The sequence below is a fragment of the Apium graveolens genome, chromosome 9 (genome assembly GCF_009905375.1).
Source record: "Apium graveolens cultivar Ventura chromosome 9, ASM990537v1, whole genome shotgun sequence".
NCBI lineage: Eukaryota > Viridiplantae > Streptophyta > Magnoliopsida > Apiales > Apiaceae > Apium > Apium graveolens.
In genome coordinates, this window is record NC_133655.1 from 5,583,482 (window position 1) to 5,596,923 (window position 13,442).

Below are 13,442 nucleotides of genomic sequence, written 5' to 3' on the forward strand. Positions count from 1 at the left end.
CCCGCAAGGGTTGACTCAGTTGATTAAAGAGAGGAAAACTATCCTCTTAGTCACATGTTCGAATCCACGGAGGAGAATTTATGATTATGCCTCCTGAGCCAGAGTTTGCCGCTTAAATGCGGTTTACCTTGGTTCACGTGATTTGCAGACTATTGCGTGAGCCCGTAGAGTTTACCCGGTGCACACCCTAAAGATAGCGGCTGCAGGTTACCTACGATAAAAAAAATAAATTACGTTTACTTTCGTGTCATGTTTTATTATCACATAAATATCAACTTTTAACATAACATCGGGCTAATTAATTTGACCCTATCTTCTATAAAATAATCAATGGCAATTTTTTCACGACTTTTTGTGATTTTCACTTGAGTTTTCGATCTTGGGTCAGATTTCTTACTCACCCTCGTGTCTAACAATCCAAGTACATTACCATCCTGTTGTGTTACTTCTAAGCTTACCATAGTTACAATACAAAACACACAGAACCAAAAAAATAAATAAAAATTAATGGGTCATTTTTAATTTCTTCACCAATCCCTCATCTTCTCTTACCAGGTACTTCATTTTCTACATTTTTCTCAACAACCCATTTGTTTAATTATCTCAATTATCTCTCTTTAATTGATTCTCTATAAAAAATGTATGCTTGTAAGTGATGTTCTTGTTTGTTTTAACTCAAGTGTGTGTGTTTCTGTGTGTGAATGTTGCTGAATTACTATGATTATGGATAAATATATATTTTTAGCTTATAATCTTGTTTAAATTTTCTTGATCTTGATTGTAATTGTGATTATGATAATGTTTTAAATGTAAAGATTGTACCTTTTTCTTGAAGAATATATAAAGTTACAATCTTTTTATGTATTTATTATATAGAAGTTCAAGAACTGTATTAATATGTTTTTGCGAACTGAGATTGCGGAATGAAGAATTGTGGTTTATGTTTGTAGGTTAGTGATGATGGGATTTGTATTAATGTATTGAAATGCCGTGATTTCTCTCGATCTAGGCTATGATGAAATATTTAAACTTCAGTTTAAAGATGTGATAGTTTTTTCGCGCTTGATTGGAATTGTAGAAGATCTTTTCATGGTTTTCAGAAGTCGTATTTCTGATTAGGAATAGAATCTTGTCAATTAAGGGAGTATACATATTAGTAGAGCCGAAAATACTACCACGTCTGACTACAGAGTAGTATTATCATTATTAAAAGTTTATTAGAACACTGGTTGGGCCATTCACCCCATCTCAACAAATTTCATCCAAATTACGTGAATCACATTGCCCTGCATAGAAGATAACATTGGCTATAGGCAGAAAGAAAACAATAAATGCATAACCCAGGTCTCAGGTTGTTTAATTCTTATAAATGTTTCACACTCTTTACCCGACTCCTCTTCTCTTACTTGTAGCCTACGTTATCATAATATGAAAAAGAAATAAGGATATGGCGAGTATGATTTCTAAAAAATGTTTTTGAATGACATTATTTATTTATTAATAGTTTACTCAGTTATTTGATTTTTTTTATTTTAATATAAAAATAATGCAAATATTATATAATATTAGTGTAATGTTTTTTCTGTTTATATAAGTTACCAACTAATTCTTTTAAGAAACTAAATGACTTAAACTCAAATTTGAAAAACAATTGGTTTATATAATGTTAGTGTAATGTTTATATACCTTGCATAAGATAATTAAATATAAACAATTGGTTTGAAAAACAGAACAATTGAATTAATTAAACTGATATCTAGCTTCAAGTTTGCGGGGCGTTTCTGTCAAATTTTACAAGAGATGCTTTGTTTTTTGCAAATGAGTACTTGCAGATGTGAACTTGGAAAATTAACTGATAAAGTGTGTTCGTTTTTAAATCAGGGTAGTACTTCAAAAATGTTGATGTTAGTCATGTTGAGAAAATTCACACACCGAGTTTGAGCTAACAGAAAAACAAACAACATATTCTAGGTGTTTGAGAGTCAAGTATGGCAAAACTATTTAAGGGTAATTCCAGTAGAAGGATACTTTTAAGGGTAATTCCAGTAGAAGAATTGGATTAGCGTACAAAGACATTGAGTTATCAAATGATACTGCAGTACATGCTAAAAGTTTTCATTTTTTAGCATGGGACACAATCACACAAATGTTTTTGTGTAGGTATCTATATATTGGGATGGCATGCCAACATGGTCAGAGTCCTTTTGTAGTCCTTTTAAACACAGTAATTCGAGCCAAGAGTAAATAAGGATGCACCATCAACTATATGTAGAAAAAGTTGGTCCTTTGTTAAGTTAGTTAATATTCCGATTTACAATTAGAGTGGAAGATCGTATACTCGTGTTAATATTAATGAGATTTTCAGGCTTAACATATTTTGCAAGGTGTTTCTAGTTGGATATACGGCTATTCGAACATGAGAGTCAAGGTAATTAAGCACAACCGTCCAATGCATTATACTCCCTCCGTCCCTCCCAATTGTTATCGTTTCTGGGAGAGTGTCCGGCACGCATTTTAAGATGAATAGAAAGTATAGCTCTATAACTTTTTTTAAAAATTTTCTTTTTCTGAATAAAAATAGAATGTTTAAATTTTTATTCAGAAAAATAATTTTTTTATAAAAAGTTAAAGAACTATACTTTCTTTTCATCTTAAAATGCGTGTCAGACACTCTCCCAAAAACGATAACAATTGGGAGGGACGGAGGGAGTAATACATAAGCAAATATAATTTTAATGCCTTATACGACGGTGTATTTATTTTTTGCAGTGTCTATAAACATATATGTTGTGACAATACAGTCAGCAAAAGATAGTCAAGAAAATAAGATTACATTTCAATGAAATCTTAAAGTGCAAGATGTTAATTGCTTAACACTTAAATTTATGTTAAAAAAATATTAGAATATATAAAGCAAAACAATATTTAAATGGAAGATTATTTAAAAATAATAAATTCAGTAAACATGCTCTTGTATACACTAATGTATAAATTTTGAATTCTGTAGACATACCTTTGTATACTGCTAGTCTGCTACGTATGTTACTCGGACTCGGCTAGAAGTGTCCGACACAGATACGTGTCCAAGTATCGGATTCGGCTACATTTTGAAAAATATACATGTTTTTAGCCTAAAATAAGTGTCCAAGTCTAAGTGTCCATGTACGAGTGTCGACCGTTCGACACGGGTGCTCGAAGGTAAAATGAAGAGTCCGAGTGACGTAGGTAGATTATATGGAGCAGGTGTTTTTGATAAACACGAAGAGAGGGGCCATCCACCTTATCTTTTTCATCTCGCGACAATTTTCATCTACGTTACTTCATGTATCAAATTGTCCTGTATCTAGTAAAACGTGGAAAATAGAGAGAGAAACGAAATAAAAACAAATGCATAGCTCAGATCCTTTACTCTTATAAACGTTTCATTCACTTTACCTGATACCTCTTCTCCTACTTTTGGCCTACCTTAATGTAATATCAAAAAGCAAAATTCATGGGGCAGTTTAATTTCGTCATCCATCCTTATCTTCTCTTCTCAGGTACTTGCTTTTTTTCTTTATATTCAGCAAACCACTCTTTTATGTTCCTAATTATATATCTTCAATTGATTCCTTAAGAAGCATGTATGCCATTTGTTTTGTATATAGTGTTTTTGTTTGAATAAAGTGAAGTGTGTGTGTAAGTATTTATATCGTGTTTGCTGCTCATGTAATTATGCTTATCTGTCCTGATTTTTTGTAATTTTTGGCATCTGTAATATATAAGATTTCCCCCGTGTGTTGGATAATGATTTCAAAATTGCAAACTTTCTATGTATTTTAAATCAGGGATATACTTGTTAGAACTTTAAGAATTGTATAATTTGTTTTTGGAACTCCGAGGTTGTAAATAAAGAATGATGGTTTATATTCTCGGGGTTAATGATTGATGGACGTTTATGTATGTAATTAAATTCTGTGATATCTCCAAATTTTAGCCGAAGATGAAATACTTGTACTTCAACCTACATGTATAATAGATTTTTAGAAGATTTTTCCATTGTATTTAGTAGTCACATTTATGTTCAAGCATAGAATATAGTCAAATAAGGTAGAGAATATTTAATAATAATTTAAGTGCACATTTTGGCAGTATGATTGGTTTATAGAGTATTTATGCATGTAAAACGGAGTGGAAAGAGTTAAATAGTAAGATACATGGACATGTGAGACATGAACTGAGCAAGGTTTGACGTGTTAAGACATCCATTTTTTTTCTTGTTAGGTGGAATTTGCTTCTTAGTTTGCGATGTTTGTTTTTAGGGAGAAAACATATAAGGCTGGAAACTCATATTGAGTGGTTTAAGGATGGTGGCTGTAACAATATTTTTATTATTCTTTCCTATATCGTTTTATACTCGAGTTTGTTGGTCAATAAATGTTTATCTTAATCTACCCATTGTTTCCTGTATGATTATACTTGAGCTGATACATATGCTCGCTTTTGGATTGCACAAGCTTAATTGAATTTTGGTTTTGTTTATTTGGTCTATCAGATTTTGTTCGAGTGCTCAAAATTGTAAGCTAAGCAAGAATGAAGACTCGCAACAATGCTTGGAACATACTACTGAACTACGGTAACATACTATTGAACTAACAAAAGATAGTAATAGTTTTTTTAATAAGTAGCCTTTTTAACTTTGTAGTTGCTACAATATTTTTGAGCGTCTCAGATGTTAATTTACAGATCGCGAACAGAGGAGGTCAATATATTGTGCTAAACAGTAATTGGGTTGGCCCTAATTTAAGGCCACAGGATATCCTGTACCTTCCGTTAGATAGTTAATCAAGAATATCTATCCGATATACTAGTATGGATCATCCTTATTGGAGTAATCTACCAGCTCCAGCAGAGGATGGTTTGCCACAAAATGCTATGGGTTTAAGCAGCTGTGACTTTGGTGAATCTAGCTCCAGTGCCAACTTACGTGATCAGAATTCTGGCGATGGTCTGAAGATGGAACTACATAGGCCTCCTTCGTACAGTGCTTCTGTGGCTGAGACAAGGTTAGAAGTGTCTCAACAGGAACCATCTAATAGCCATGTGCATGAAAGAGTTGGTAATGACCTTGTTGGCAGTCCAGTAAACTGGGGACATTTGAGTTCGCAGAATTCAGGTTCTGATGCTGTTCCTGTGAATGTAAATCCGAATGCCGGATCTTCTGAAATTAAAAAAGACCAGCTGCAGTGCGTTGGAGCAGATTCATATCCAAGTCCCTACAAATCAAGCACAACACATACAGGGATCACATCTGCCAGTATCTCATCTGCTGACATCAAAACCTCATCTGAAAGATCTGGTTATCTTATTAATAATGATGGATCAGGTTCTTCCCTTGGAGGTTGGGGTTCCCCCTGCAAAAGAAAATCCCTTGAAGGCTCTTCCCAGCCTTATCCTGGTGAAAATTCTGGCTTGTTTCTGCAAGCTGAAAACACAGTTCCTGGTACTGCCTATCATAATGCTTCTAGAAGCTTGAATATATCTGTGCGCACAGTTAGATCTCATACTGCGAATTCTCCAGTTGGTTCTTCTGAACAAGTTCATACAGTACAGGAGGTTGGTATGGGAGGTATACCTTCTGAAGGTTTTCCTCCTTCAAGTATTGCAGGAAGTGTCGAAAACTCTAACAGCGACTTTGGACCAATAATTAATGTAGAAAATCAAGAAACAACTCAATGTAGTTCACCTCCAGCTGGGAATTCTACTAGGCGTCCCAATGCTCGATCTTCCCACCACTCATCTCAGAATAAACCTAATGATTCTTCAGACCTCAGACGAACAACTTTACTACCTACTACTTCAAGCAATTCCTCTAATCGTCTTCATTTAGGACCAGGGCGTAGTCTGAATAGAAATACACCTTTTACTTGGAATGGCACCCACAATTCGAGGACCAGTAGTTCATCAAGCTCACTTGCACATCCTAGAGATAGAGGTGCAGGATCAAGGGAAGAAGCATATTTGAGAGGCACCATAAGAAACAATGTAGAACAGCTAATGGTTGTTCCAGCAACTGAGACGAGAAATATAGTTCAAGATCCAAGTCCATCAAGCATGTCTAGTGGAAGTTCAAGCAATTCTACTGGTGTTGCATCTAGTGGTCAAGCAAGCTCCAGTTCTACTTCTCGTCCATCTGGTAGGATTCTAAATCCGTCGAGGCTATCAGATTTTTCTCCTTGGGCTCTCTTTCCTTCTGCTGAATCTGAGGCAGGATTGTCTGGGGAGCATTCTTCCCCGCATCAATTAGATCATTCTTCTCCTGATGAAAGAGAAATGCCTTCTTTAGGCAATGTCCACAGTCATCCTCGACCATATTCAGGGCGTTCTTTATCAAGAGTGGTAGGCGGCGTTGATTTTCATACTCGGAGTACTTTAGCGGCTGATATTCATGAAAGGCATAGGCTAGTTTCTGAGGTTTATTTCTAAATTCATGTTATTGCACTTAATTGTTTTATGATGTCTATGTACTGCTTCGCATCTGCACCACAAATTGCATATTGCATCAGTAACTGTTCATGGTTTGTTGTTTACTCCTTAACATATCATTTGTAGAAGAGTTCATTCTGAATTAAGTTATCTGCAGAATCATAATCGACTTTTTTTTTTGGTGTGTGGCTAGTTAAATATACCCACCCTTTCATTTTGCCTTTAACAATGCTTGAATCATCAACCTCCCATAAAGGGGGTGAGAGCAATATAGAGCAAGAGACCTTTGGTAATATTAATTATCTTATTCTGGATCAGGTGAATGAAATGACTTTTACGTGTCTTGTTTTAACTGTTCTGTTGGTTTATTGCTTGTGCCTAGTTTCCACACTATTGAGGAGTCGAAAACCATGTTCTCTCACTCTTTTCTATTCCTGCATCTTTTCTTTTTTAAATGAATCCATAGTTTTCATACTTGTCTGGCACATGTTACAGCCTTTGTTAGATTGTATTTGCATAAGATTTATTTAAGTTTGGTTGCATATTCAATTTCTATTTGTTTTTTAGTGCAGGATCACCTTTCTCTGTTTTTAACTGCAAAAAGAATATATGTAAATGAAATAGAAGACGAGTTAAGTTATATAATAAAAGTATGGGGATGTCTGACTTGCTCTAAGAAAACTGTTTGTCAAGTTATATTTATGACAAGTAAAAGAACATTTTTACCTTAAACTTATTATCTGTTTCAATAGTTTAAGTTGTAGCGTAGGGCTTCAAGTTTTCAAAAATAAAAAAAAATGACAAAAAGGTACTTCCAAGAATCCAAGTTGCATTGGGAGAGCTGGGGAGGGCAATAAAAATGAAAGAATTAAAAGAATAGGCACCTCTTCCAACTTTTATATTTGAACTAAAAGTCTGTTCCTAAGTTCTAAGTTCTGTGTGATGAGTTGTTGTGTTACAAACAATTCAATTATATTAATATGGCCATTTGATTTCCTTGTAAAGATTAAATAAATAGGCCCAAAATTTGTAGTCAAATAATAATATAGTGGATGCATCTTGATGACGGTCCAGCTACTGTGCTTTAACCTTGTTCCTTGGTACTAACTATGAAGTTTGCAACTGCAACTACTATAATATGAAAGTTATATTAAACTTCTGACTTGTATATAACTTCTTCGATACAGATTCGTCACGTCTTGCAAGCCATGCGGAGGGGTGAGAACTTGGAAGCTGAGGTTTGCTTCTCGACATTTCTGATATAACATTCTCAATATCTTTTATATGCTGTCTCAGGCATGCCCCTGGAGAACTAAAAAAAGTGTATGATAAAGTAAACAGGTTTGATGAGTTAATTAGATAATCTGATTATTGTAATGATTAACCTTGCACAGTGCATGGTTTGCTTTTCTAAATTTGTGAAGCCAGGCAGAGAATCTGTTTGCGTTGGTTATAGTTGAGGATAAGGCTTTGAGAAAGTAGTACAAGACACACAGATAACCTGAAAAGCACTCTAGCCACTCACATTATCACATTTTGTGGAACTCTGTGTAGTTCAATTGTATGGGTACATCTAGAGACTGAACTCGTATTTTTAGATCCCAACGAAAGCAAAATGTTTGTATTAAGTCAACGTAGACGGACACTGAAATAGTTACCAACTGAGATGACAAAACCAGAATATATTAAAAGAAAAAAAGCTCTAGGCATACACTGAAAGTTTTGACTGCTTTCCACTGAGATACTCGATTTGATTGCGGCACTTTCTTGTCATTATCGTAAATTTTTCTCTGAAGAAATTTGAAATGCGAGCTATTCTGAATTTTGGCAGGATTATATGCTCTTCGATACATTCATAAATGGGACAAGTGCCTTGCATGACAGGCACAGAGATTTGAGGCTTGATGTTGACGACATGTCTTACGAGGTAAAAACTAGCAAAAGGTTGATATCCTTATACTTTAAGTGAGAGGTAGTCTTTATAATAGTTTGATTGAATATCAGGATTTGTTGGCACTGGAAGAACGGATGGGTGATGTGAGCACAGGACTGAAGGAAGAAACCATTATGAAGTTCATGAAACAGCGAAACTACTCATCTGGTACAACAGAAGGCCCATCGAAGATAGAGCCATGCTGCATCTGTCAGGTGACAAGTCTTATCAAAAAGAGATTTTACCTGCCTCACTGTGATTGCTTAATATTATTTACTCATTACATGACTTGGAATATGTAGATTGACATAATCGATGCATCATTATCGATTTGTGTGTGTGTATATATATATATATATGTGCTAAACTAACATGTTGCGGCAGCTCAGAGTTCATATAGTGCTTCCATTGATATTCTTATTCTAAGTTTTGATTTTTTCTTGCAGGAAGAATACATCATCGGAGAGACTATCGGGACACTGAACTGCGGACATGATTTCCATTCCAACTGCATTAAGCAGTGGTTACTAAAGAAGAACGTGTGCCCCATTTGTAAAACGGTGGCACTGCAGACTTAAATATCTTCTCTTTTATTCTATTTAGACGCACAAGACTTCAGTTTACTTCTTGTGAATGATTATCGCCCCCGTTGGTGGCTTTCCTGGACACAGACCTCTGTTTTTGTTTCTTGTGAATGATTATGCGCCCCTGTGGGCTGCTTTGCTGTAAAAAATTCCGCTATCACAAACCCTTCTTATCGATGCTCACAAGCTGTGTGAGTCGATAGGTTGACATGAGGAATTGCAAGTTACAGCAACGATGACATTTAATAAGTCGGAGTTTGCTTTGTACTTTGTGCTGGATCTCTGTTTCCATGAATAATGTTTTAAGACATACAGAGTCTCTGGGATGCTGTAACTCTTCTGTTTTAATCTCTCTGTCTTTTGTTAATGCATGGGTATTGTTTGGCCCTGTTTGGTTTGCTCAAAATTACTATGTGCTCAATGTATCAAGTATTATTAGAACTTTCTTTTCTGACCAAAACGGAAAAACTCGGGAGCACAGCGTGAAGGGGAAGAATAGTTATGAAACATGCTTGTGGTGATTGGAGTAGATGTTGTTTATTCGGTTTTTTTAACGTGTGACTAAAGAAAAACAATAATTTTATCAACAAAAATAATTCAAATTCATGAGAGTTAGTGATTGTGTGATCGTGTGCTCGTATTTGATTTATGCACCGTTTGGTATTACTGATGCTCAAAAACTTTCAGAAAATTGGTTGATAAATTTTAAAATTCGCAGTGTGGAGAATTGTTTTCGGCTTAAAAGCTGCAACAAAAACATGTACCCGGTGATTTTGGAAACAAAGTAGTTTTCAGCTTTTGTTAAATAGCTATTAATTTCACCATTAAACCTTCTAAAAATATTATTTATATATATTATATATCAAAATATGTATAAATAAAAAAAATATTAAATATTTATCTAATTTTTCTGACAACACTTTTTTCAAATCACAACAATTTTCAACGTCACTCTCAAACGGAGCCTTAACCTTATTTTATTTTTGCAAGTATTTTAAAATTATTTACGGATAATAATTTGGCTTTACTCTCAGTGAAATCCACACCAATAAAATGGGCGGTGGTGAACATATTTTGCCTTCTAAAATTAGTCATTTATACTTTCTTGTAGGCGCTAGTTATTTAGAATTTTTTCTTGCCCACACATTTTTAAATTGTGAATTTCCTCGTTTACCAATGATAAAAAATAAAAATCGTCACTATTCTTTTTTGCTTTTGTTAACTTGGAAATAGAAAAATTACCAAAAAATATTTTTCTAATTATTTTTACAATTTTATCATATTCTGAGAATATTTGCAAAAACATTTTACAACCAAAATTATCAAGATCCGCAACTAGTTGCATGAGGTTTTTTGATTATATTTGAAGTTAATTTTGGTTGCATTCGAGGTTAAATCTTGTTGTATAAGTTTGCATGAAAAATCATACTTTTTGTAATTATTGAAAAATCGTATTTTTGTAAATAATTATGAAAATCGTATTTTTGATAATAAATATTTTTAAAAAACATATTTTTTTCATTTTTTTTTAAAAATGATAGTATTTTCATAAAAAAATTGAATTTGAATTATTTTTCAATAAAGTCTTTTAAAATATAATACATGTGAATGTATACAGATATTTTTTTCAATCTAATATGTTTTAAAATATATTATAATAGCAAAGAAGTAGAGAGTCTCTAAAGCATTTTAAACTATTTTTCTTTAATTCTCATTTCTTTTAAATTTTTAATTCAAAATTAATTTCTAGCAATTAATAGCATAATTATGATCATTAAGTACACCTACTAAATTATATATTACGATTACTTAATTTTATTTAAATAAAAGTTAGGTGAACATTTATTAGCATTATTGTATAATTTTTTATTATCTTTTCATAATTAATAAATATTAATAAGCGAGACAATCTTAATTTTTGAACAATATCTCTTATATATATAATAATAGAACATGATGATAATATTCATGAGATTAAAAAGTCTCAGTAAAATGACTAATTTACCCTTGTAATGGCTAATATTTATGAGATTAAAAAGTCTCGGTGAAATGACTAATTTACCCTTTAATGACTAATATTCATGAGATTAAAAAGTCTCAGTGAAATGACTAATTTACCTGTTACTTAAGTTTTTTATCATACACATAATATGTGAGTGTTGTAAATAACGATAATTTATTTAATTTTAAACATGATTCCTAAAACATTTGTTGAGTTAGTTTTGAACAATTAAATTTGAGATATTAAGTTAAGCGTAGTACGTAAACATATCATTCCCATATTTATTACACAATTTTTAATTTGAAAAGTATGTCTCATACATTTTTAATTTATATTTTTTAATAAAGAATAAATTGTACATATAATTAATTTTTTTATAAGTTGAAAAGAGATACACTTATATAAATAATATATATGTGTACTATATATTTAGATAAGTTATAATTAGCGTATTTCGATTTATTTCGAATTTAAAATTAAAACTTGACCCATTTTTCAAAAAATACTCAAAATTTGACTAACTGACCTGCCTGTAAATACCATGTCACTACCTAGGTTTAATTTAAATTATGAGTTCGACTAGAAAATCGTACCAACAAAGAATTTTTTTGTGATATCTTATATTGGTAATAATTAATATCTTTGAGGTCTTTATAAAATCAAGTCAATTGATAATATGTATCAAAATTACTAGTTTCATGAAAAAATACTGGAAATTTGACTACATGACCCAGCCGAAAATACATCATCACTATCTAGGTTTAATAAATTTAATTTACGAGCTCGACGAGAATCTCTTACCAATAAGGATAAATTTTATAATATCTGATATTAATAAAAATTAATATTTTTGAGGTCTTTATACAATCAAGTCAATTGATATTATATATCAAAATTACTATCTGACTGGTTTTACATTATTACATCTAGAATTTGACCCAATATTTAAATATATTCAAAATTTGACATGAGATGTCATAAGCTCCGTTAAAACTCCGAAGATATATTACATCGATTTATTTATTAATGTTTCAATTCAAAAAAATTAGGATTAAAATGTTATTCAATTTTGGTGAACTTAAAAAGAGATGCTCCTAAATTTCTATTTTTTCATTCTCTTTAGAAAAAATTAAACTACAACTATAAAGTAAAATTAATAACTTTCATTAACATGTTATTTGAAAAATGGCAAGAAATTTGATATTTTTTCATAAAAAAAATAGTTTATTTATTTTATTATTTATTTAAAAATATATTCATATTCAAATATTTGTGAGACAAATCCTAAATTTATATTATTCAATTTGATATGGTTATTATAAATAATCATATACATAAAGTCCATATTTTTTGTGGAGCTCTGAAGTCGAAAATCCTAACTTTATATTATAATCCAATCTAATTGTTCAGGTTTTATGTTTCTAATAATTTAAAAACTAAAATAATAAACTACACGATATAAACGGGTGTTATGGCGTTGTATCATTAATATTTAGCAAGTTCAATATTTACGTGTATATGTATGTTCTTCAAACTCGTCATGTTCTATAAAATCATATGTTCTGTAATGTTCAACTTGTCAAATGTATGAGATTTGCAAGATATTTATTAATAATGATATTTGTAGAACATGATCACATTATATTACGTTTTATAAAAAAATTTATACTATTTTACTTGTAGAACATATATGGACTCTCATACTCAACTAAAAATAAGGATTCAATAGAAATTAACTCATATATATATACTTGAAAAATTATAGAATTCAATATATTGAAAAAAAATATTTAAAATTAGCAATAATAAATTTACAGAAAAAATATTTAGTGTTGAAAACTATTGTACATCTATTTTGAATTATTTGAAATAAGGTTAAAACTATAATGTATTGTACTATTTGATTTAATCCATGTTATGCTATCTAAATAAAAAAATTAATATTAGTCAATATTTTGAAAGGATTAACAAGTTCAACTAATATTTAAAAAAAATCATCAAAATGAAAGTATTTAATTTTAGAAAAATAATATACAATATTATCAAGTTACTATTATAAGAAATATTAGAATCATATATGAAAGAAACTTCAAAATGATTTGAATGATGATATTAGTACAAATTTATCTTCGCAGGTTATTAGAGTAATTTACTGAATAACAATTAGATATATACATGACCAAGATATCTAACATATAAATAAATGAGACCAACATAATTTACTCAAAAATATAAGAATAATAATTTACATACATATACACATATGTGACTTTATCTTTATCAATACTAAAATGTTCAATTTTAATGGTGTATTTCAGAGTTATTGATATATATATATATATATATATATATATATATAACAACCCCGGGTGGTTGTAGTAACCACCTTCCACATTCAGGCATTGCGGCAGATACTGCCACATTGTTTCATTGCTTATGGTGCAATGAAACATTGCTG

The 13,442-nt window shown here is 31.4% G+C and overlaps 1 protein-coding gene across 4 annotated transcripts; it reads left to right on the top strand.

The window, feature by feature from the left end:
• Window positions 1-364: 364 nt before the first annotated feature.
• Window positions 365-9,292, top strand: LOC141682646 (E3 ubiquitin-protein ligase MBR1-like). Of its 4 annotated transcripts, none has more exons than XM_074487353.1 (7): window positions 365-555; window positions 4,535-4,615; window positions 4,726-6,453; window positions 7,653-7,703; window positions 8,297-8,392; window positions 8,470-8,613; window positions 8,845-9,292. In XM_074487353.1, the coding sequence occupies exons 3-7, from the start codon at window positions 4,852-4,854 to the stop codon at window positions 8,974-8,976; spliced, it is 2,025 nt and encodes a 674-aa protein (XP_074343454.1). In that variant the 5' UTR covers window positions 365-555; window positions 4,535-4,615; window positions 4,726-4,851; the 3' UTR covers window positions 8,977-9,292. The 4 variants fall into 4 exon arrangements, with proteins under 4 accessions (XP_074343454.1, XP_074343455.1, XP_074343456.1 ...); XM_074487354.1 differs by lacking the exon at window positions 365-555 and adding an exon at window positions 2,648-3,539; XM_074487355.1 differs by lacking the exon at window positions 365-555 and adding an exon at window positions 3,606-3,678.
• The last annotated feature ends 4,150 nt before the right edge of the window (window positions 9,293-13,442 follow it).

Bases quoted from the DNA above. Each gene is read 5' to 3' on its own strand.
- LOC141682646 (XM_074487353.1), top strand. From the start codon at position 4,852: ATGGATCATCCTTATTGGAGTAATCTACCAGCTCCAGCAGAGGATGGT. The intron at 7,704-8,296 runs GTTTGCTTCTCG...GAATTTTGGCAG, and splicing joins GTGAGAACTTGGAAGCTGAG to GATTATATGCTCTTCGATAC. The intron at 8,614-8,844 runs GTGACAAGTCTT...TTTTTCTTGCAG, and splicing joins AGCCATGCTGCATCTGTCAG to GAAGAATACATCATCGGAGA.